At 39.5% G+C, this 23101-nt stretch overlaps 4 protein-coding genes across 4 annotated transcripts; 2 read left to right on the plus strand and 2 right to left on the minus strand.

The window, feature by feature from the left end:
- Nucleotides 1–3248: 3248 nt before the first annotated feature.
- Nucleotides 3249–3701, minus strand: LOC115524086 (keratin-associated protein 13-1-like). Its single transcript, XM_030330434.1, has one exon. The coding sequence runs from the start codon at nt 3648–3650 to the stop codon at nt 3249–3251; it is 402 nt and encodes a 133-aa protein (XP_030186294.1). The 5' UTR covers nt 3651–3701.
- A 5466-nt stretch (nt 3702–9167) lies between these two features.
- On the plus strand, nt 9168–9704 carry LOC115524089 (keratin-associated protein 13-1-like). Its single transcript, XM_030330439.1, has one exon. It carries the CDS (start codon nt 9219–9221, stop codon nt 9702–9704), a length of 486 nt encoding a protein of 161 aa, XP_030186299.1. The 5' UTR covers nt 9168–9218.
- Nucleotides 9705–16235: 6531 nt separating this feature from the next.
- LOC115524138 (keratin-associated protein 13-1-like) lies at nt 16236–16751 on the minus strand. Its single transcript, XM_030330506.1, has one exon. It carries the CDS (start codon nt 16740–16742, stop codon nt 16236–16238), a length of 507 nt encoding a protein of 168 aa, XP_030186366.1. The 5' UTR covers nt 16743–16751.
- A 3744-nt stretch (nt 16752–20495) lies between these two features.
- Nucleotides 20496–20969, plus strand: LOC115524229 (keratin-associated protein 15-1-like). The gene has a single exon (XM_030330604.1). The coding sequence runs from the start codon at nt 20517–20519 to the stop codon at nt 20967–20969; it is 453 nt and encodes a 150-aa protein (XP_030186464.1). The 5' UTR covers nt 20496–20516.
- The last annotated feature ends 2132 nt before the right edge of the window (nt 20970–23101 follow it).

Genomic DNA, 23101 nt, shown 5'->3' on the forward strand with positions numbered 1-23101 from the left:
GGATTCATGGAAGCATTTCCTGGGAAACTGGTTACACTTATTCTTGGAAGTCAGAATTGGAAACCAGTTGGCAGACAGATGATTAGCAGCTTCCGGAATTACAGTTGTGCAGGCTGCGAAAGCCGGGACCTAAACCCCTAGGTTCAAAATCCGAGGTGCCGAGCATCTCTGTCAAAGGACGCAGCAGGAGGAAGCCAGATAAGTGCCAGCTGGTCTCTGTCCATTATGTGCAGTAGGATTAACTTGGTGAGAACTGGAAGATCACGATTCACTATACTCTACGGAAGTATAGAAAGAAGAAAGTCTGTGCTCTGGGAAATTTAGTATGTGCCAGAGACATGGAATAGAGAAGGGGGTAGTTTCCTGAATGGTCGTGGCAAGACATCAACTCAGGAGTTATGTTTCTTGTAGAATATTACAGGTTTCTTACCTTGGCTATCAGCGTGAAATGGGATATTGTTATAACTTCAAGTGTAATTGTGGTGTTGCAAGTTTGCTATCCTCACCGTTGAATTTTGCTCTTTTTGAGCACTTCGTAATATTGCTATCTATTCACAGTCAATCAGTCTTTGAGTTTTTTTTTTTTAAGTGTTTATTTATTTTTGAGAGAGAGAGAGACAGAGCACAAGCTAGGAGAGGCAGACATAGAGGGAGACACAGAATCCGAAGCAGGCTCCAGGCTCCGAGCTGTCAGCACAGAGTCCGATGCGGGACTCGAACCCATAAACCGTGAGATCGTGACCTGAGCTGAAGTCGGTCACTCAACGACTGAGCCACCCAGGCGCCCCAAGGTTTTTTTTTTAAATATATAAGTTTGCTTGTTTATTAATGTTCATAGGTAGAATAACAGTTCCTCAAATACACCCATATTCTAAATCTTGGAATTTGTGAATATGTTACTTGATGTGGAAAAGGTTAGTAAGGTAGCAGATGGAATTAAAGTTGCTAATCAGTTGACCTTAAAATAGGGACATTGCCAGATAGGCATGACATAATCTTAAGCATCCTGAAAAATAGAAGAGAGAGGCAGAAGAGTAGGTGGGAGTGAGGCAGAGTAAGATCGACTTGACCCTCATTGCTGTATCTGAAGACGGAGGAAGGAGAAAATGGGCTAAGGAATGCATCTGGCCACCAGAAACTGAAAATGGCAAGAAAGTAGATATTCCCATAGAGCCTCTGGAAAGGAATGCGGCTCTGCCAGCATAGTGATTTTAGCCCAGTGAGATTGTACCTGACTTCTCACCTATGGGACTATAAGATAATAAATGAGTATTGTTTATTCCACGAATTTGATGTAGTTTGCTTTGGCAATAACAGAAAAACTAAGACACTAGTATATTTCTGAAAACCAGAAAAATTTCCACTACTACATCTAAAATCTGGAGCCATTAACAGAGGAGACATTTGGCCTCAGCTTGGCCAAAAAAGTTTTGGCTGCTCCCCGTGACTGCTATGCCCTTGCTTATGTTTTGGGGTAAAAATTGGATTCTTTCTCTTGGTTGAAGATTATGGGCATGATAACAATTTGGATCGTTAAAATTCACGAGCAGGACCGTTTACAGAGGAGTTTGCTGATTTTAAATTTTATAACGCGACGGACGATGAATTTGTTCCCCCAAATCTTCTTTCATTATGCCTTTATGTGTTCCTCTAGCCATGTAAGTGTCATGACTATTTCCTAAACATGATGGGGGAGGAGGGGAGAAGATGAGGAAGAGAGGGAGCATATAAGGGAAGACAGGATCCGAGAGAAGGCATGGAATAAAGCAATTCTACTAATAACTCTACAATAATCTGCTGTGTCATCTAGTAAAATTCTATCTGGCTCTTCTCTCAGTTTCCTCCTCTATAGAGTAAGTGGGTTGAATGTGATGAACCCCACAGCTCCTTTTACATTCAGATTTTGTTATGTAGGTAGGAAAGGAGGAAGTAAATAGAGCATGGTGAGATATACTGAGATCAACTTAGCAGACTGGGTGTTTTCCAAGCTTCGAGTACCCTGCAATCCATTTCCTAATTTCGACATGTTTGAAGACCATATCAAATAAAAATAGGAAAAAAAATATTTAAACATTGCTTGTTCTGTATGAATATAATGTCTCTGGTTGCTATCGTGCTGTCTATGGTAGTATGTTATGCTATCTGTGTTATCTACTACATAGTCAGTATCTATGTTACATGTTAGCACCTTACATTTATAACACTTGGATGTAGGAGAGAATCTGGTACAAATAAAGAATATCTCATTTCATTTCAATATGCAGCGGGAACAATCATTTTCAATGATAATAACGGTTTCATGTATAGAGTTAGATTCACTGTGTATGTTGGCAAAGAACCCAGGTGCAAGTTCACACCTGCTGAGCCTAGTTGCTTCCCAGCTAGGTTTGTTCCCATCTAAGTTGATCTTATACAAATGGAGATAATTTGAGCAGATTGAAAACAGTAATTGGAGTACAGGGATTTAGTCAATTAAAAAAAAAATATGTGACATACCTTCACTGTGATTAGCTAAAGCTCATAGGTGCTCTTTTCTGAAATTTTACACCCACACCCTAGTCTTTCATTTGAATAACCTGCATGCACAGCCTCATCATGTAAATCTAAATTTTGTTCACACATTCTTCAAATTTCTCTGATGCATAATGTCTCTATGATGTCTTTTTATGCATGGTCTATATTTATTGTCTGAACAAGACATTCAAATCTCTTGAGATATCATTGAGAAAAAGGCTGTACCTAGAAACTGTTGGCATCCAAGGAAGTCCTGCTTCAACAGGAGAAAATACCCAAGCCCAACCAAAATTAGCGCACAGCCTTTAAGAGATTTCCAACGGCCATTGCCAGCAGTAATGATAACACGATTCCTACTTGACACATCACTAATAAATAACAACATTGACAGCAGATTTGGACAGCAGAAAAAAGAGTTTATTAAAATAAGATCATTTGACTTTTCTTCTATTTTTGAGAGAAATGCAAAACCATAAATTCTATCAACAATGCAATTTGAATTACTAATTAATCTTGTAGTCTGACAGGGTTCTTCTATCAGCCGGTGTTTGAGAGCAGGCAAGGTAAAGTTGGTGGCAATCAGGGAATATTAGATGCTTTCAAATGGAGAAAATTAAGACAATAGATAATCTTATCACAGAACCTGCCTGTTTCAAATGGATTTGGCTCTTTGACACACTAATCAGTAGAAGCCAGATCTACAGAGTGCGCATTACAAGATGGATGGAAACTTCTCAAAGGAAAATAGATTGGCGACAGAAACTGGATCCATAGCTCAGGGAGGGGAAACCACAGACTCTATAACCCAGAGGTCTGAAGCCACTGGACCCACAGCCCACAGACCCAGGGTAAGCAGTCCAGCAGGGGCTGCAGAACGTGGAGGTCCTCGGGAGGGAGCAGGACGTCTGGCAGGGGCTGGACACCATGCAGGACGTCCGGCAGCTGGTGGGCTCACAGCAGGTCTCCTGACAGCCGCTGTAGAGGGAGGAGCCCAGCTGGCAGGTGCTGGGAGAGCAGAGGTCAGTGCGGTAGACCAGGTTGCTGGGGTAGGAAGAGCCACAGGAGAAGCTTGGGTAGCGCAGGTAGCCCCCAAGGGAGCGGGAGGAGAAGTTTCCAGAGCAGCAGCTGTAGGACATGTTGAAGGGAGATGTGAGTTCACCTGAGTTACGGTGAGAAGACTCTGAGGTTGAATGTCGCCTCCTAGACTGGGGCATTTATATACCCTCAGCAGCAGGTGTGGTGGCCTACATGGTCATCCTTTACGTATTTGTGCATCTTCATTTGCATATGTGTAACTCAGAAATCTCTGTAATTGCAGTTGGATACTCTCCCACCTCTTGTATTTATGGGTGCTATAATTTTGGTGTTACAGCCAAAGCCAATGAACTGCTCCTAGGTCAGAAATACCGTGACCGTTTGACATTAATGATCATCCCATCTAAGCCAGGAAAGTCTTTCCTTTCCTCTTGTCAGAATCAGAATCTTCAGGTATTTTGTTTCCGGCAATAATGGGCACATACTTTTCTCAAATGGTAGGAAATAAAATATAACTATTTTCCTTCTTTGTCAATTGATCAGAGGCATAGTTTTGGCTTTAGTGGGAACATAGTAAATACTGACCTTACTTGTCACCATGTTTTCTCATTTTCCAAAATTATTGTCCATCTATATCCACATTCTCTTACACAATATGTCTCAGATCCAATGGAAGGGGGAAAAGATGCCAGCCAATCATTGACTGTTAAAGGCACAGAGAGAAGCCTGGACATTTATTTGGAGACATGGCTACAGTGAGGGACAGTACCAAAACAGAATTGCAAGTGGAGATCAGTGGGGGCCTTTAGGAGGAGAATCAAAGAACTAAGCAATATTTAAATGAGGGAAGAAAATAATTGGGTTTTAGATTCAATATATCTGATACGAAGCCTGTAGTCCTAATAGATTCTCATCCATACGTGTATCAGCCCTGAGAATTTCCTTCTCAGATCCCCAACTGCAGGACGCTTAGTTGACTAAGGGCCCCATTGTGCTATGATACAGCAGAGATATTAGAGAAACTAGGTTCTGGGACACATGGGATGTCTCTGATTCCAGTTATGAGCAAAGTACACTATTAACCTATGTTACATATGCCTCTTAGACTCTCTTCTCTGTTTTCATTCTTTTTATGACTTTATGCTTTAGCTTGGGAATTTCTTTCTACCCCATCTCCCAAATCATTCTTTTGTTCCGCTTTGTTCCCTCTCCTGATAAAACATATCAGTTAAGTTTTATAAGTCAGATATATTGTAAATTTCCAATATTTCAATGAGGTTCTGTTGTGTGGCTTTTAGTTTTCTGCCAAAATTCTCAATCTTACCTTTACTTCTTTAAACGTAATCATTCCTTAATAATACCTTCCTATTTCCTATTGTTAAATTCTTCTTCACGTAATTATTTTAATGTCTGATTTTGAAATGTGGACCATGTATTTCAGATTGTGTTTTCTGGTGTTCTCTTTTGTTTGTCTTTTCTTCTCATATTCCCACAACATTTTGAGAGGTTAATAGATATATATTTGTGAAACACACACACACACACACACACACACACACACCCCAGAATGATGTACCCTTTTCCAGAAAGAATTGACTTATGCTTCAGGCAGGCTTCTAGGATAAGGTCACAGCACCCTGGGTCGTTTTAATCCAATCAGTGGTTGAGATGGTTCAAACCTGGGCTTCAGTCCGTATGAAAAAGCTGTTTATTAACAATTCAATTTTACTTCTAGGAATTGGCTCTCCAAGGTCTGGGATATTTGCCATGACCTCAACTCTGGTAGATGCTGAATTCCAATATTATTTCTTAAGCCCAGTGAGTTTATGGAATTCTCTTAGCCTCTCAGTCAGTACTTTCAAAATCAACATACAATTTTAAGCGAATGGCAACTCCAGATGTAGATTCATTTCTTTTGACTTAGTTCTGGCCCATATAGTACCTCTGGGACTCTGGCATACTTAGGTATTTTCTATTCTCATTGAGAGAAAAGTTTCAATATTTTAAGCAACATTAACTTGCTAATTATATGTAATTTTGAAAAATTTTATTTTAACAATACTTAGGAATGATTCAAATAAGTGAGTTGCTACAGTGAAGGTGACCATTTAAAAGTCGTGTTATAGTAGTTTCAATGGTAGTAGACGACACCTACCAAATCCAGGAGATTCAAATGCTACCATTGTGGGCGTCCAGCCTTTCTTTCCAACTCTGTCTGCAATTTCCATGCCACGTACACACACTTTACACTGCGTTGCAATATGGCTTAAAGTGACCATGTCCTTTCATCCCTGCCTGCTTTTCTCATCCCATTTTATCTTCCCAGATCTTTTCATATTTATTTATATCTAGTGACACCCCATCCCTAACAAAAGCTGTCGTACCCTGCCTACCTCCCCTGGGTAATCATCTGTACACTCCAAAGTGTACTGATTACTGGGGTAGCTACAAAACTCTACCCGAGGATTTGGTTCACTCCATAAGGGCTTGGCGAGCCCTGTGCAGGGAATTCTCCACTAAGATTGAATTCCAGTCGTCCTGGCTTGGTAACTCGCCTGCATTGCTTTCCTTCCATTGTCTACCACACTTCGCACTCCCCTGCAGGTAATTACCAGATCGACTCCCAGAGGAACAACTTGCATTTGAATCCATGTTCTCAGCCATTGTTTCTGGATAATTTATAGGAAAAGAAAAAAAAAAAAAAAACACATACTTGGATACCTCACTGATATGTTTATTGAAAAATCTTCAATGTTGCTCCGCTGTATAAAATTTAAATTAAATGATCCCTGGGAGAAATACCAAGAATATATTACAGACAGAAATGTGCTTGATAACTGCATGTAACACATATAAGAAAAGCAGCCATGACATCTTTGTCTAATGAGCATACTTTCAAGAATGCAGAATTCAAATGCTTCTAACCTATCTTGGAAAATAACCATACATTTTATGGCTATAATTAATAATACATAGTGAGTCGAGAGAATCTTTAATGAAGAAGTATGGGTTTTTGCTTATTGAACTTGTAACCTAAAAAATTAGTAAAAGAAGCATCCCCAGCATGTTAGTGACTGGTCACTTGAAGAACAGCAAGTAGGTGCCAAACGTTGTAACTCTCAACTACGGATGAGATTCTGTGGGAAACATGCCTCAAATATGAAATCCATTTTATTCAGAGTTTCATGATGGGACTCTGCTATCAAAAGATCAGAAGCCACTACAGGTACAGCCCCGAGTGATAAATTTTATGTGAAGTATCACAATTTTTAATTGTTGATAAATAAATCAGTTCAAAAAAATGTGGAAGTCTATGCTATATAAAACAAACAATATAATCTCCGGGTCCAAGGTTAAAGAATTAGCCCAAGGTTGGGGAATTGACAAATCTTTTTGAAAATTATATTAACTTAATGTGGATGAAGATTTAGAGATTTAGAGGCAAAAGGATGAGAAGAATGCCTCTTGTTAAGAAGGATACTTGAACAAGGAACCAAGAGTAATTGAAGACAAATTCATTAACTTTTGCAATTTGCCTAATACATCTATGCTCCCTTTTAACCCACAAGTTTTATCTTCAAGATTATTTTGCTTTTTTCCAGCTTTATTGAAGTACAAGAGACAAATAAGTTATATGTATTTAAGGTGTATGATGTGATATTTAGATATAAGTCTACATTGTGAATGATTATCAAAATCAAACAATTTTTGATTTTTTGCCATTCCACATGGTTACAATTTTTGTGCATGTGGTTAAAACACTTGAGAATATCTTTCTTAGCGAATTTTAACTATATTAACATGGTATTTGTATTATTAGTAACTATAGCTACCATGTTGTACATTAGATTCTCAGAATGTATTCATCTCACATAACTAAAACCTTGCATTCTTTGACCAACATTAAGATAATTTTAAAGAGTTATGTTTAAAAGCAGAAAAACTTGGGAAGTAATAGTACCCACAGTATTGCATCAATAGGATACTTTCCCATTTGCTGACGCACAAAGCAAGGAGAAATTCCAATTTTGAAGGACGGAAAATCAAGGACTCACCAAGTAGCTGTTTGAATTGAGGTCATTTACTTCTCTACTCAGTCCTCTTCCTTCTAGAAGGTCTAGATGATGCTACTTTTAAAATGGGTACAAATTATTGAGAAAATTCAATAGTTGTTATCATTATCGTTGTGAGTATTAGAGTTTTATTAGAAAGTAAAATAAGAAAATATTGACATCAACCATGATACTACATTCTCCCGGGTCTAAAACATTATTTCACTGGTTTCATTTTATTTATTTATTTTTTAACTGACATTATTTTAACATAGAACTTAGAAAGCAGTTGGTTATACTCTAAGAATACGATAGATTATCAAACTTAAAAAACACTTTCAATTTCTAGTTCAACAATGGCAAAAAAGAACAAAACGAGAAAGAAAAAGGAGGTAATCAAACTTAACACAGAAAAAATAAGAGTGGAAAGTGGTGGGGGCACAGATTGAGTTGGAGACAGAGAGGGACAGAGACAGAGACAGAGAGAAAGAGAGAGAGATTCATGTACCCTGAGGCAAAGGGACTGAAAAGAAACATTTAGGCAAGAAAACGTAGGGAGGTACCTGGCTGTGCAACTACCAACATAACATTCAAACCCTGTGCCGTAAAAAGCTAAGACATTCTGAGATGGTAGAAGACCTGGATATTCATAAATGAAGATGATAAAAAAGGATAGCACACCAAAATTCATAAGGTACACTACTGTTGAAAGTTTTTGAGTATAAAGACATCAGGGTGTAACAGATCATCATTTAAGAATGCGCTAGAAAAAAAGGCTAAACTCCCTAAGCTTATGTGGTTCTCTTTCCGCTGTTCCCTGCCCTCACCATAGTGGTGTGTTTTTCTTGACTGCCCGGAGAGGGACTTAGATTGATCCTCCCCGGGGTTGTTTCAACCGCGCCCTTTTGTTGTCACCCCATCTTTAGGTATGTGGCAAGGTGTCCATCAATGTCCGGTCATCTCTCTCGGTCTTTGTTTTACGTCTTCTGTCTCTCTTCATTGGACAAGAGACGCGGTGGGTAACCAGTGCTTGGTGCATCTCTCTCCATTGTTGGCATAACGAATTACCACCAAGTAATTTTGGAGCATGGGAATGAATGGTGACAAGGGGGATCTTTCAAGGAAGGCTCCATCTAGGTAGAAACTGTGCCTCCAATCCATGAACCAGAAAAAAAAAAAATTGATGTGATCTCATTCCCCACTCTTAGGAGGAAGGCATCCATCAACAAAACCAGATGTTGATACACAAGAAGCAGATGCAGGAAGCACAAGCCCGAGGAAAATCTCTCCTGGCTCTGGTGCTTTCCTCATCATGATGGGATGATCATTAATGTCATACAGTCACGGTATTTCTGACCTAGGAGCAGTTCATTGGCTTTGGCTGTAACACCAAAATTATAGCACCCATAAATACAAGAGGTGGGAGACTATCCAACTGCAATTACAGAGATTTCTGAGTTACACATATGCAAATGAAGACGCACAAATACGTAAAGGATGACCATGTAGGCCACCACACCTGCTGCTGAGGGTATATAAATGCCCCAGTCTAGGAGGCGACATTCAACCTCAGAGTCTTCTCACCGTAACTCAGGTGAACTCACATCTCCCTTCAACATGTCCTACAGCTGCTGCTCTGGAAACTTCTCCTCCCGCTCCCTTGGGGGCTACCTGCGCTACCCAAGCTTCTCCTGTGGCTCTTCCTACCCCAGCAACCTGGTCTACCGCACTGACCTCTGCTCTCCCAGCACCTGCCAGCTGGGCTCCTCCCTCTACAGCGGCTGTCAGGAGACCTGCTGTGAGCCCACCAGCTGCCGGACATCCTGCGTGGTGTCCAGCCCCTGCCAGACGTCCTGCTCCCTCCCGAGGACCTCCACGTTCTGCAGCCCCTGCTGGACTGCTTACCCTGGGTCTGTGGGCTTTGGGTCCAGAAGCTGCTACTCACTGGGCTATGGATCCCAGGGCTTCAGACCCCTGGGTTATGGAGTCCATTGCTTCCCTCTGCTGGCCTATGGATCCAGATTCTGCCGCCCTAACTACTTTACCTCGAGGAGCTGTTACAGGCCGACCTGTGAATCTGGCTTCTATACATCAACTTGTTGAGGGTCCAGATGCTTTTGAGAATTGATGTCAAAGTCTCTACTTGGCACAGCCACCATTTTCATTTCCACCAATTACTACTAATCTTTTATTCCTAAATCATCAGTTTCTTGCATCATCGACTTCTGGCTGACTCTGAACTTAATGCGTATTCTCAAATTAAGTTCTAAATTCTGTACTATTGATTGAATATATGCTTCATTGAAATGCAATTGAAAATGAAAATTTTAATCTAATAAATGTATGTAATCCGGCACTCAAATATATTGTTCATCTTCTTTTTATTATTATTATTTGCTTGTAGTTGTTTGTATTTTATGGATTTGGGAGATTTAGATGAATATCAATGTGACTCTGAAACCAAGTTTGTGAACTTACCACATGATAGATTTGAGCACATTTCTGTTGACATTGGATATGTTTCCTGTTGGGGGTAGTCATTTCCTGGAGGTCTATATTGTACATGTCTCACTGTCAGTGACATTTGCCTAAGAATAAAGGACATGCGTTTTTGCTGAAAAGGAACACAAAGAAATTGGTACATACACTAGAAATGCAGACAACAAGAATACGATGTAATTTATAAGGTGAGGCTACACATCGTCAGACACATACCTCAAAGTCTAGAATCTGAGTGTGGATTTTCAGCAGAAAGAAAAAAATGAGCTCCCAGGTCAGGTGCTATGTATGCTGTCTGTTGGTTAGCATAAGTGCCAGGGTCTCTGCCTGCCACAGGGGAAGTGTTCCCGAGCCTTGCCTATAAACATGTGTAAGATTCACAGTGATCTTAGATGGGTAGTAACTGGGTTAAGGAAGTGTGGATAACCTCCTAATGCTTCTCCAAGGTTCAACCTGAATCAGGCAAAGAGAAACACACCCAAGCAATGTTGAACAAGCATTTATGTTTATGAGGCTTAACTTCAATCTCTGTCTCCCCAAAATAAGCTGAAGTCAGAAACCTGGGTGCAGGTGGTTTACTTGGCACAAGATCCCAGGGAGCAGGTTTGGGAGATCATGGAAGGTGAAAGAATCAGAGAGGAAAATCTCATTAAGGGACATATTTTCAGTTGTTATTACAGTGGGCAGTGGGGACCCAATCTTCCTGGGGCTTTTCAGAAATGTATACAATGACTCTTGGAATTGTCTACGCCGGGATCTGATCGATAGGTGGAAGCATTTATTCAATAGCTCCCATCTCTACCATTGGTTCGAGATTGTCCCAGATGTGTGTTAACTTCCTAGAACTTTATTCATTGTGCAAAGAAGGATTCACCGTGAGCTCCATTTGTTTTCCTGGCTGTAACCTCAGAGGAGCCCAGGTCAAGAACGAAAGATGTGCTGTGTTTGGCAGGGGAGGAACTGTCTGGGCAAAGAGGGTTGAAGTCTGCATGAAATTGTTCACCATATCTGTGCCTGGATCCGAGCGAGAGAATGAGGATATAATGGAGGACACGGGAGGTATCAGATATACCACTTCCATCTAATGTTCAAACATCCCTGTGAGAAAGATAAACATCGTCTTATAGACCTTTCCAGAGATAAGGGAATAAAAACTCCAAAGGATTAGAAGCTTGCCGAAGTTTATAAATCAAAGATCTAGCAGAATTTGATCTCCTGAAGCTCTTTTATTGTTCTTTTCTGATTTTTTTTAATATGCAACCCCTTATTTCACCAGAGTACCTCAGTACCTCTTGTGCTACAGAAATTGTTTTATATGAATAGACTTCAACTCCTATGGCATCTTGTCTCATTAGCCTCATGAGCGATATGCATAATAAAAAGTAAAACTGAAAATAAATTTAGAGTTTAGAAGAAGAACCTGTAGGAAGGATGAGCTAATTTCTTTTAAAAATATGTGTGTTAACTATAATACCTAATAATACACTGAGAGAGAAATATTTGATTTCCTCTCAGGAAGATATCGCTAGAAATCCTGAGTGCTATGAAAATTCAGTTTAATTACCATTATTAGTGTCACATCATGATGTTCCCTTCCTCAATACCCAACGCTATGAACAGTTAAATAGTTAAAAAAGAACAAAAAAAAAGCTCCCTTACGTCTCACTTGGTATATTCAAGTTCAATACCAGCAGCTAAAAACTGGAGATAATTAGCTTCTTGTTGAAAATTAAAAAGATAAAATAAACAAGAAGAGGAAGATAATTCTTATGCAACTTGACAGATTTCTTATCTTCCCTTCGAATTCCCCAACACAAATCCTGTCACCCCCTAGAAACTTTTCTCTGAAATTAAAAAAAATAAAATCACCAAACTCTTGTGACATCTCCCAGATACTGTAAACTGTATTCCCATCTTGGTGAGTCAGGTTGAAGGAGGCAATCTGAGAAAAATCAGGGGAAAGTCCTTGAGTAGAGAAAACTAGGATTATAGATGCAGAAATAGCATAGGTGTAGGAAAAAAGAAAAAAGATTTAGAATCCAGCATGGCAGAGTACTTAACCCAAGCAAGAAACAAAAGAAAATTCTTTGTGTGTGCTTTGTCATGTAAAAATGATAAGCACTAATAACCTTAAAACCAGCAACACAAAAGCACAAAGATAATTAATAATACAACAGAGGTTACAGATGAGGTGAGGAAAAGCATTGATTGCCGAACTAACCTGCTGTGGGTACATATGTGTACTTTTTTGGATACAATTAGGAGTCATTTGTTTACAGTACTTACAACTATTGCTTCTCCACAGGAATCTTACCCATCTTTGCCATGATGTTGCCCTTCCATATTTGTATTTTTTATTATTCCTGAGGCAACAACCAATGATTTTAGCTTCAGGGTTGAACTTTTTTAAAATTTTTTTTTAAGTTTATTTATTTTTGAGACAGAGAGAGACAGAGCATGAACGGGGGGAGGGTCAGAGAGAGAGGGAGACACAGAATCGGAAGCAGGCTCCAGGCTCTGAGCCATCAGCCCAGAGCCCGACACAGGGCTCGAACTCACAGACCGCGAGATCGTGACCTGAGCTGAAGTTGGATGCTTAAGTGACTGAGCCACCCAGGCGCCCCAGGGTTGAACTATTTAAATGGCTTCACATTAACATTGTCAAATAGAGCATCATGAACTTTCAATAGCTTTACATCCTTGGATTCTTCACATGGTGTTGGGAGAACATTTTACTCCCACTCTTCAGGTTCTTCGGCTGGTCTAATAATTAAATTGATATGAAACAAATGAACAAGAGTAAAACAAACACAACTCTAATGGAAGAGCACATCAACAGCTATTGCTTTTGCGTGTGTGTTCTTTTCGAATGCACGAGAAAACTTAGGGTTTAACATGCGTGAAGATCATTAGCATAGTTATTCGACCTAAATAAAAATGTATGTACCCGAGTGATATGTTAACACATCTTTTGCAACTGCTAATGATAATCATCTTTGGAAGCATTTGGTGATGCAGATTTGCCAGCAAGAACTGTAATATAGAATGAAAATAGAGTCTTACCCAAGCCCCAATTAGGACAGCTGCCCGGAAAACACAATCTTCACTGGAAAGAAAGTGCTCCCGAGAATGAACAGTCTTTACAGGGTTATGTACTTTTTTACAATCTTGGAAAAGTTCAAAAATATTATAGACTGACAAATAGGTAGAAATCATGAGTTGTAAAATGAAGGAATGCAGGAAGTAGGAGCAATGATCGATATCTCAAGGACAAGATGGTTTTCCTTAAGGCTCCCCATTCACAAAGTAGGTATACAATGCATTATGGCGGCCATCAATCAGGCTTTTGGTTTGAACAAAGTTAATGTACAGTCAGGCTGACTTAGAAATAAGTCTAAGATGGCTTCCCTTGTATATCAGGCCTTTAGAGAATTTTTCTCTCCTCACATTGTCATAAAAACTACCTTTGGGCCCCTGGTTGGCTCAGTTGAAAGAGCATGTGACTCTTGATCTTGGAGTCATGAGTTTGAGTCCCATGTTGGGTGCAGAGATTATTTACATAAAAATATAAATAAACTTGGAAAAAACTGCTACTTTACTTTGAAGTAACTACTGGTGCTTCTTCAGCAAAATTGTCTCTAACTTTTCATGTGGTCAGTGCCATTGCTGACCTCCATAGTGGATAGTAAATAGCTTCAAATTATGGTTCAGATTATATATTCACCATCAACCTGATTTAATAACAGAAATTCTGTATTTACCTTCTTCACTGAATATGAACTTTTCATTTGAGTAATTGCTCCTAAGAATAAAATTTTGCAAAGTTTAAAGGAGAAAATGTTTCCAAACAAAACTAATAGTTGCAGATTTAACTAATATAATATGCGGTCAAACGACGGCAGCAAGGGCATGTAAATTATTCTTTATATGTGGTGTGGCAGCCTCAAGTGCATGCTCATATTTCATATACAGCTAATCAGTAATTCTCAGATTTCTCACTAACTCCACCCACTGGTAACACAGTGTATAGTATTACAGGTTGTGCCCCATCAAGAGAGCCAAAGCAGTCCCGACCAGGTTAGAAAAACAAATGACCCTCCACCAAGATTTGAATGTGTGAGCTGTCCTACCATTTGTATGGGAGTGTAATTGTTTCTCAGCGATCCCTTTCCACACTGTCTTCGAAAGAAAAGCAATAATCTGATTTTATTCAAAAAGGGTGAACAACGGAAGGATAAGAAAAGGCTTGTCTTCTTTCGGATTTAACATTGGTTAAAGCAAAGACTCTGTTCACTATATATGCATCTTATACCCCACTAGCTGAAAGCATGACCAAAGTAAAGTGGAGGCCTCTCAAACCTATCTCACTTATGTTAATTCAATGATCACTCATAAGTAAAAACTCTAAGACCATGAGAAAATGAGACTGGATGCTAAGCCAGACAGAATAAACCAAGACATACGGTTACCCTGTGGGTAAGAATTTAGCTCTCTGTGCCTTCAGTAACATTGCCCTTGACTGAGAGGGTAAAAATCTGGGACAGAGGTGCTGATTCGAAGGTTGTCATCTGCCCGGATGTTTGGCTGAATGCTGAAACAGAATATTTGCATTGGCTTTGGGTTTTGTTTTGTCGTTGTTGTTTTCCAATGAGTGTTATCAACCAAACAACCGCAAAGCAGGAGCATGTTGGGACTTCACCAAACTTACAGGACTGACTCTGCTGTGCTTACCTAATAAATATTGGAATGTGTTAGATATTTAATTTAGAGACTTGGTCTCTTTTTCCCATTATTATTAAAATTTTATTTTAATTCCATCGTAGTTAACACACAGTGTTATATTAGTTTCAGATGCACAGTGTAGTGATTCAACACTTGAGACTTGATTTCTTCTATGTCAGCAGAAGGGGGTTAATGGAAGCCTCACCAAATCTAATTCACTAACGTCTAACTTACTACTGGAGAACTTCAGTCCACTTTCTCTTATATTTTAGGATACAGTTATTAGAGTAATCTTCTTTCTAAAATTATGTAGTATGTTTAATATCCTTTACAATTTATAATTATTCTGCATAAAAACATTGAAATTTCTCACTCCATACAGAACAAAAGGCCACAATTGTTTGTTTTCTTAAAAATATATGTCTAGGGGCACCTGGGTGGCTCAGTCAGTTGAGAGTCCGACTTCGACTCAGGTCATGATCTCACTGTCTGTGGGTTCGAGCCCCGCGTCGGGCTCTGTGCTGACGGCTCAGAGCCTGGAGCCTGCTTCCGATCCTGTGTCTCCCTCTCTCTCTGCCTCTCCCTCATTCTCACTTTGTCTCACTCTGTCTCTCAAAAATAAATAAACGTAAAAAAATTTTCAATAAAAAATATATGTCTAGATTTTATCACGTGAAGATATGGAGTAGACATTAAAGATGAAGTCATTTCTTTCAAACCAAAAAGACAGTTGATGTTTTGACTTAAAAAAATGTTTATTTATTTATTTTGACAGAGAGAGAGAGCATGAGAGAAGGCGAGGGCAGAGAGAGAGGGAGAGAGAATCCCAAGCAGGCTCTGCACTGTCTGCATAGAGCCTGACATGGGGCTCGAACTCACACCTTGTGAGACCATGACCTGAGCTGAAATCAAGAGTCTGATGCTTACTCAAGCCATCCAGGTGCCCTGATGACTTTACTTGCTAAAGTAAAAAAATTTTAAATGATAAACACAAATATCAGAAATATCCATTCAGATGTTTAAAAGTAGTTTTGAAGACACAGAGTAAACAAGTAATATGAAAATCTTATATGTGAAGGTCATATAATATATTTTTATTTAAACTTACATTTTTCCATTTTGTAAAATTTGAAACAAATGCACTAGAAGGAATAACTAGTTGATATTAAGAAAGAAACATGCCTCAGTACTACATCTATATAACTACAAGAAAACTGCTTCAACATCTTTCTTCAATGAATGTATTTTCCAATTACTGGAATTCAAGTTATTTCTAATCCATAATAGGTAACAATATAAGTCAAATTTGTAAGCTAATGATAGGACAGGAGATCAGTAGGTCGCACGGATCTTGATATAGTAGTTATTTCGTTAAATTTCTAGACATAGAAGGTATTATGTTCAAACATAAGATTAGTAAAAGCCAGATCCACAGGTTGGTTGGTAAAAAGCAGACTGGCAACTTCTAGAAGAGAAGGACATTGGACGATAAAAGCTCGATCTACAACTCAGGGATGAAAAAGCATTGGGACCACACCCCATTGATTGGAAACCACTGGATCCAAAGCCCAGAAAGGGAGAGCCATAACCAAAAGATTGAAAGCCATTGGAGCCAAAGTCCAGAGACCCAGAATACGTTGTCTGGCAGGGACTGTAGAACATGGAGGTCCTTGGTCGGTAGCAGGACGTCTGGCAGGGGCTGGACACCAGGTAGGATGTCCGGAAGCCGGTGGGGTCACAGCAGGTCTCCTGACAGCCACTGTAGAGAGAGGAGCCCAGCTGGCAGCTGCTGGGAGAGCGGAGATTAGTGCTGAAGAACAGGTTGTTGGGGTAGAGAGATCCACAGGAAGATCCTGGGTAGCGCAGGAACCCCCCAAGGGACTGAGAGGAGATGTTTCCAGAGCAGCAGTTGTGGGACATGGTGACAGGAGATGTGCTTTACAGCAAGATTCTGAGTTTGAATGTCACATCTTGGACTGGGGCATTTATATACCCTTATCATTGGGTGTGCCTTTTGCATGACACATAAAAACAGGTTACCTTCTGCTTTTAATTGAATCGAAAAGATCATCACAATCAAACGCATGTAGTTTTTGTGGTTTTACAACTGGAAAGCACAGTAATGTTTGTGGCTTGAAATTCAGGTAATAGCATTGAATCTTCAAAGCTATTAGTCATCTTCCTCTACCAAAGGTCACCCAGCAGATCACTCAGAGAACTGCTTTAGAGGTAGACAGTGTCTGGGAGGAGGAAGGCTGGCTTAATTAAAAATAATTGATACCCCTTTCACAATCTGCCTCAAATTGTTGCCATCTGGATGGCAAAGTTGCTAACCAACTGATCTATTCCTAGTCATTTCTTTTAAACAAAAACATACATTGATTGTTGCCAAGCAAGTTTCCTTAATGAATGGTATCATCAGGAAGCAGCAATGGTAATATGCAAGATGTATGAGGATTTTTTAAAAGTCAGATCTCAATTTGAATGGCTTCAGTGAAATATTAACTGAGATTCCCTTATTTCAGGGAACTGAGGTTTTCAGGGTTTGCTTAAAGTGTATGAAAACTAATAAGAGTCAATCTTGGGGGCGCCTGGGTGGTTCAGTCAGTTGAATGTCGGACTCTTGGTTTTGGCTCAGGTCATGATCTCACAGTTCATAGGATCGAGCCCTGTGTCAGGCTCTGCACTGACAGCATGGAGCCTGCTTGGGATTCTCTCTCTCTCTCTCTCTCTCTCTCTTTCTCTCTCTCTCTCTCTCTGTCTCTCTGCCCTCCCCCACCTGCTCCCTCTCTTTCTAAATAAACTTATATAGGGGCGCCTGGGTTGCGCAGTCGGTTAAGCGTCCGACTTCAGCCAGGTCACGATCTCGCGGTCCGTGAGTTCGAGCCCCGCGTCAGGCTCTGGGCTGATGGCTCAGAGCCTGGAGCCTGTTTCCGATTCTGTGTGTGTGTCTCTCTCTCTCTCTGCCCCTCCCCCGTTCATGCTCTGTCTCTCTCTGTCCCAAAAATAAATAAACGTTGAAAAAAAAAATTTTTTTTTAAAAATAAATAAACTTTATATATATATATATATATATATATATATATATATATATATATATATATAAATCTTAGTTTTTCTTTCTTGTGTGTGTATGTGTGTATGTGTGTGTTTACTGTGGTATAAATTAAATATTATAAATTGCTTTATGCTATTTTGGAATGTTAGAGGTGATTCATCTAAGATTGCTGAAAAAGCATTAAAAAAACAAAACGTGGCAAAAATGCCCAATGTATTTCTATCTTTAATCAGAAGTAGTGTTGATCATTAAAAAAAAAAAAAAAAAACTCCCCAGACTCTGGAAAATGTTCTTGTTCTAAAGAAAGTTTATAAGGTAATTGCCTTGAAGTATTGGACCAAAGGAGCCATCTTAAGGAGATTCTTCCTTGCCTCAGAAAGCAACATACATCACTTTGACTTAAATTGTTTTCAGGTGTTTCTGACAAGCATTACAAAATTTCTAAAATAATGGTCATATTTTTTCTTGTTCTATGATTCATATTCCACCTCAATGTAGTAGGGTAATGAAGATTGATACCTTGAGGAAGTAGAGAGATTGAGAAAGTTTATCTTCCTGTGGCTTCTGTGCTGTTTGATTTGTTCATTTCACCATACAGCATTTCCCTTCCACTTCTGAACAAAAGTGTTGGAGTGAAAAAACCTCCATTTTGTGGAAGTAAGAATGTAAAAAAATTCCCTAATACGTGACTTATAGAATATTCTTCCACAGAAACAGCTTATATAAGAGCAGATGACATCCAAAAGCAAATTCGATTTAGGTGAGTTGAATACACGGATGTTTTGGTGTTCCATATTTTTGTTTTTTGTTTTTATTTTTGTTTTTGAGACAGAGAGAGAAAGATTGTCAGTGGGGGAGAGGGGCAGATGGAGAGAGAGAATCTTAAGAAGTCTCCACGCTCAGCATAGAGCCTGCCACAAGGCTCGTTCTCACAACTCTGGGATCATGACCTGAGCTGAAATCAAGAGTTGGATGCTCAACTGACTGAGTCACCCAGTCACCCCAATGTTCAATATTTTATACACAAATAAAATAGGAAGGTTTGGAATATAGTAGAATGCTTTCTGCTATTCATAATTAAGATTTGCTTATTTTAGAAAGAGGACAAACTATGTTGGGTAATATATGAAACATTCTTGAAAACCAATTCATCTACTCAAAAAGTTCAGACCCATGAAGTCTACAATTTGGAAGGGAGTTTAACAACTATCCCCAGTCCTCTACCAGGTTGGATTCCTATTGACAACATCCTGATAAGCTATTCCCAGTGCCCTCAAGATGGAAATCTCATTACCTACAACAGTGGCTTGTCTTAGATTTTTAGCTGAATCTTACCTTAAAGCTTCCACCTAGTAATCTCAGTTCTTTCTAGAATGAGTCTCAGCTAATTTCCACTGGACAACATTTCAATTTTTGAAGATGGGCGTCCTAGGAGGTTTGCCCATTCCCACAGGATATTTTAAGCCATTTCCTGTAACCATGCACTACTCCACTTGCAGTCAATGATGACCTTGGCCGGAGAGTCTAGAAAGATACTAATGATACTAATTCTCTGGGCAGAATCAAAGGCATTCATTCTGAATTTCACATTATCGTCTTTTCTGATTTCCCCCACCCCATTTCAATTTATAAAAGTCATTTGTAACTATGAATTCTTCAAACATTTGTTATTTCTTTGAAGTCTACATAGGGTAGACACTTTCCTAATTTCTTGATTCCCTTTACCTTCTATAGTAAAATTCCCACCCTATGAGAGGAAACTACGAGACTAAAAGACCCATTTCTTTTATGTGTAGTGCTTATTCTCTCGTTTTCAGTCACATCAACACCACCAAAAAAATTACTTAAACTTTATAGGGATGAAGAGTTTTTGACAATTTATCAGTGACTCTAACAGGAAGCAAGTCAACTTCAGGGCAAGGATTCCCCGACTTCAGTATTTTTACAATGTAATCTTCAAAGTACTCCTGCAGATATTAGACCCTCTATTTTTAAATCAAATACTTATACACACAAAAGCAGCTTGGGCACTTGTGTTGTAGGAAAACCAAAATCCAAATGTGTAGGATATTCATTTAGCTTTTCTATCAATTAAGAGTGCATAGGGGTTTATTTCTTCTATAAGGGCCACAAGATTTGGGAGAGGAAACAGAGAGTATGGATATTTTTGTTGTTGTTATTCTCAATTGGGTTCCTAAACTTGGAACAAAATAAATATCCCCTCCAGCCTACAAAGCACTTTTTTGAGAACTTTAAACATGGCAAATTTCTCACTGTGTTACCCATTCGATACAATATCTTGAGGGGTAGATGAATAAAACACCAATCTTAAAGGGACACTTACCATACAATTACATTCATCTACCCAAGCCAGGTGAATGAGAGGTGACATTTTTACCTCATGAACAATCGCTTTGAAAAACTAATGAGATTCTTTCATTTAAAAGTCTGTGTTCATAAAAAAGGGCTTTGATGGTTAATGGATTTCATTTTGACTGGAGCCTAATTAAGCATTCTTATTAAAAAGGGCACATGCTACTACCCCATTGCTAGGGTATATAATAAGGTTCCAGTTGAAGGTAACAGTCACGCTCACCAAACCTCTCTGAAACTCAGCTGAACTCAGAACTCCCAACATGCACTACAACCGCAGTTCTGGAAGCTTCTCCTCCAGCTCTCTTGGAGGTTACCTGGGGCACCCCGTTTCCACCTATGACTCTTTCTACCCCAGCAATGCAGTCTACTCTCCCAGCACCTGCCAGCTGGGCTCCTCTCTCTTTGGTGGCTGCCAGGAGACCTACTGTGAGCCCACCAGCTGCTGGACATCCTGTACCGGGGCCAGATCCTACCAGACATCCTGCTTCCGTCCAAAGAATTCCATCTTCTTCGGACCCTGCCAAACAAATTACACTGGATCTCTGGGATGTGGAAACATTGGCCTTGGGTCTTTTGGTTATGGGAGCACTGGTTTCCAATCTCTGGGCTGTGGGTCCAGCTTCTGTCGTCCAACTTTTTTTTCTTCCAGGAGTAGCCAGTCAACTTGTAACCAACCAGCTTTTAGCTCTCGCTTTTTTAGGTCAGCTTACTGAATATCCCCCATTATCTCATGGTTATGTCTGTACCTTATGAAATGTTAACATGCAGCTTGTCCAATATCTGCAATCACTGACCATCTCCTTCAGCAGGACTTGCCGTCACAGTCCTCCCAGAAGTGTGTGATTCACTGTGGACAAAGTGACCTTTTTTTCTAAATCAGACATATGAGATATATGTTGAAATTTCATTCTTATGTCAATGCCCCGAATCCCTTCTGCTACTTTCTTTCTAAGATTTTTCTCTTATTGTTATCTTAGAATTCTTTCACTTAAATTTCAAATAGAATTGGCATTTAAACAATTTTTAACGTTTATTTTTGAGAGAGAGAGAGAGAGAGAGAGAGAGAGAGAGAGAGAGAATGTGAGCGGAGAAGTTACAGAGAGAGAGGATGACACAGAGCTCGAAGCAGGCTCAGGCTCTGAGCTGTCAGCACAGAGCCCGACGCGGGACTCGAACTCACAGACTCATGGACCATGAGATCACGACCCAAGCCGAAGTCAGCCGCCCAACCGACTGAGCCACCCAGGCATCCCTAGAATTGGCATTTAAAATAAACTTTTTTTCTACCATGAATTATGGCATTCCATTTTTTTTTATTCATATGGTACATATATTGAATGCATCCCACACCTTTGACTGTCTTCATTAGGAAAGCATGTTTTTGTTTTGTTTTGTATTATCTGTTTCATATGACATAAGTTACTCAATAGGAAACAAGAAATTTAAAGCACAATTCAAATACATGTCATATATTGCATGTTAAAAGGTTTATTTCCCCTGGTAGGTGGATTTGTTCATCTGATTGCTTTAGAGAATTATTTTAGTTAGGCATTCGTTGAAAAAATATTTATTGATTTCTGATTATAGACAAGACATTGTTCTGAACAAAGGCCTAAATTCCCTGCCTTCATGAAGTTCACACACATACAATTCTAACTCACCATCATGTAGCAAGTGCAGTAATGGAGACAAAAAAAAATTTAAGTTTCAATAGTAATAAAACAAAAACGATTTCAAAAAACGTGAGTCGGGGCGCCTGGGTGGCGCAGTCGGTTAAGCGTCCGACTTCAGCCAGGTCACGATCTCGCGGTCCGTGAGTTCGAGCCCCGCGTCAGGCTCTGGGCTGATGGCTCGGAGCCTGGAGCCTGTTTCCGATTCTGTGTCTCCCTCTCTCTCTGCCCCTCCCCCGTTCATGCTCTCTCTCTGTCCCAAAAATAAATAAACGTTGAAAAAAAAAAAAAAAAAAAAAAAAAAAACGTGAGTAAATCACACAAAACTCATTACTGACAATCCAAAGAGTAAGTTACCACTTCATATAAAAAAATAAACAAATCTTGGGGTGTCTGGGTGGCTAGTCAGTTAAGCGTCTGACTTTGGCTCAGGTCGTGATCTCACAGTTCAGAGCTTAGAGCCTGCTTCAGATTCTGTGTCTTCTTCTCTCTCTGCCCCTACCTGGCTCATGCTCTATCTCTCTCTCAAAAACAAAAATTAACATTAAAAAATTAAAAAAAAATAAATAAACAAACCTGGTTGCTGAGCCAATGTGTTAGTTGTAGTCCTTTGATAAATAGATGCCAAATAAGGTTTGCCCTAAAAGGGATTTATTGGTGGGGCGCCTAGCTGGCTCAGTTAAGCATCCGACTCTTGATTTCAGCTCAGGTCATGATCTCACAGTTCGTGAGATGGAGTCCCAAGTCAGGCTCTGTGCTGACAGCATGGAGTCTGCTTGGGATCCTCTCTCTCCTCTTTCACTGCCCCTCCCCCCCCTCAAAAATAATAATAATAATAAACATTAAACAAAATTAACTACCACGGTCTCCATTTTCTTGAAAATATGGGCTGACAGTACCTATCTCCTAAAATATATAGTTTAAATTCGTGCCCAAGACTTTAAGCAAGAGTAAATTAAAATTTTACTTATAAAGAATCTTCCTCTCAGTTTATAAAATTATGTTCATAGTTTTTTAAGATCATTTTCTCAGATTCTCATGTCTAATTTGTAAGAGAGATTTCCAGCAGTTTTGTGATGGCTCACTGGAATATTGAAACCTCTTAATACACATTTATGTGTATTCATAGGAATAATTTCTTTTCTGCTAATGATCACCCCACACTCTCCAGCATA

This window comes from Lynx canadensis, chromosome C2 (assembly GCF_007474595.2).
Source record: "Lynx canadensis isolate LIC74 chromosome C2, mLynCan4.pri.v2, whole genome shotgun sequence".
Lineage (NCBI taxonomy): Eukaryota > Metazoa > Chordata > Mammalia > Carnivora > Felidae > Lynx > Lynx canadensis.

Bases quoted from the DNA above. Each gene is read 5' to 3' on its own strand.
- LOC115524229 (XM_030330604.1), top strand. From the start codon at position 20,517: ATGCACTACAACCGCAGTTCTGGAAGCTTCTCCTCCAGCTCTCTTGGA.
- LOC115524138 (XM_030330506.1), bottom strand. From the start codon at position 16,742: ATGTCCCACAACTGCTGCTCTGGAAACATCTCCTCTCAGTCCCTTGGG.
- LOC115524086 (XM_030330434.1), bottom strand. From the start codon at position 3,650: ATGTCCTACAGCTGCTGCTCTGGAAACTTCTCCTCCCGCTCCCTTGGG.
- LOC115524089 (XM_030330439.1), top strand. From the start codon at position 9,219: ATGTCCTACAGCTGCTGCTCTGGAAACTTCTCCTCCCGCTCCCTTGGG.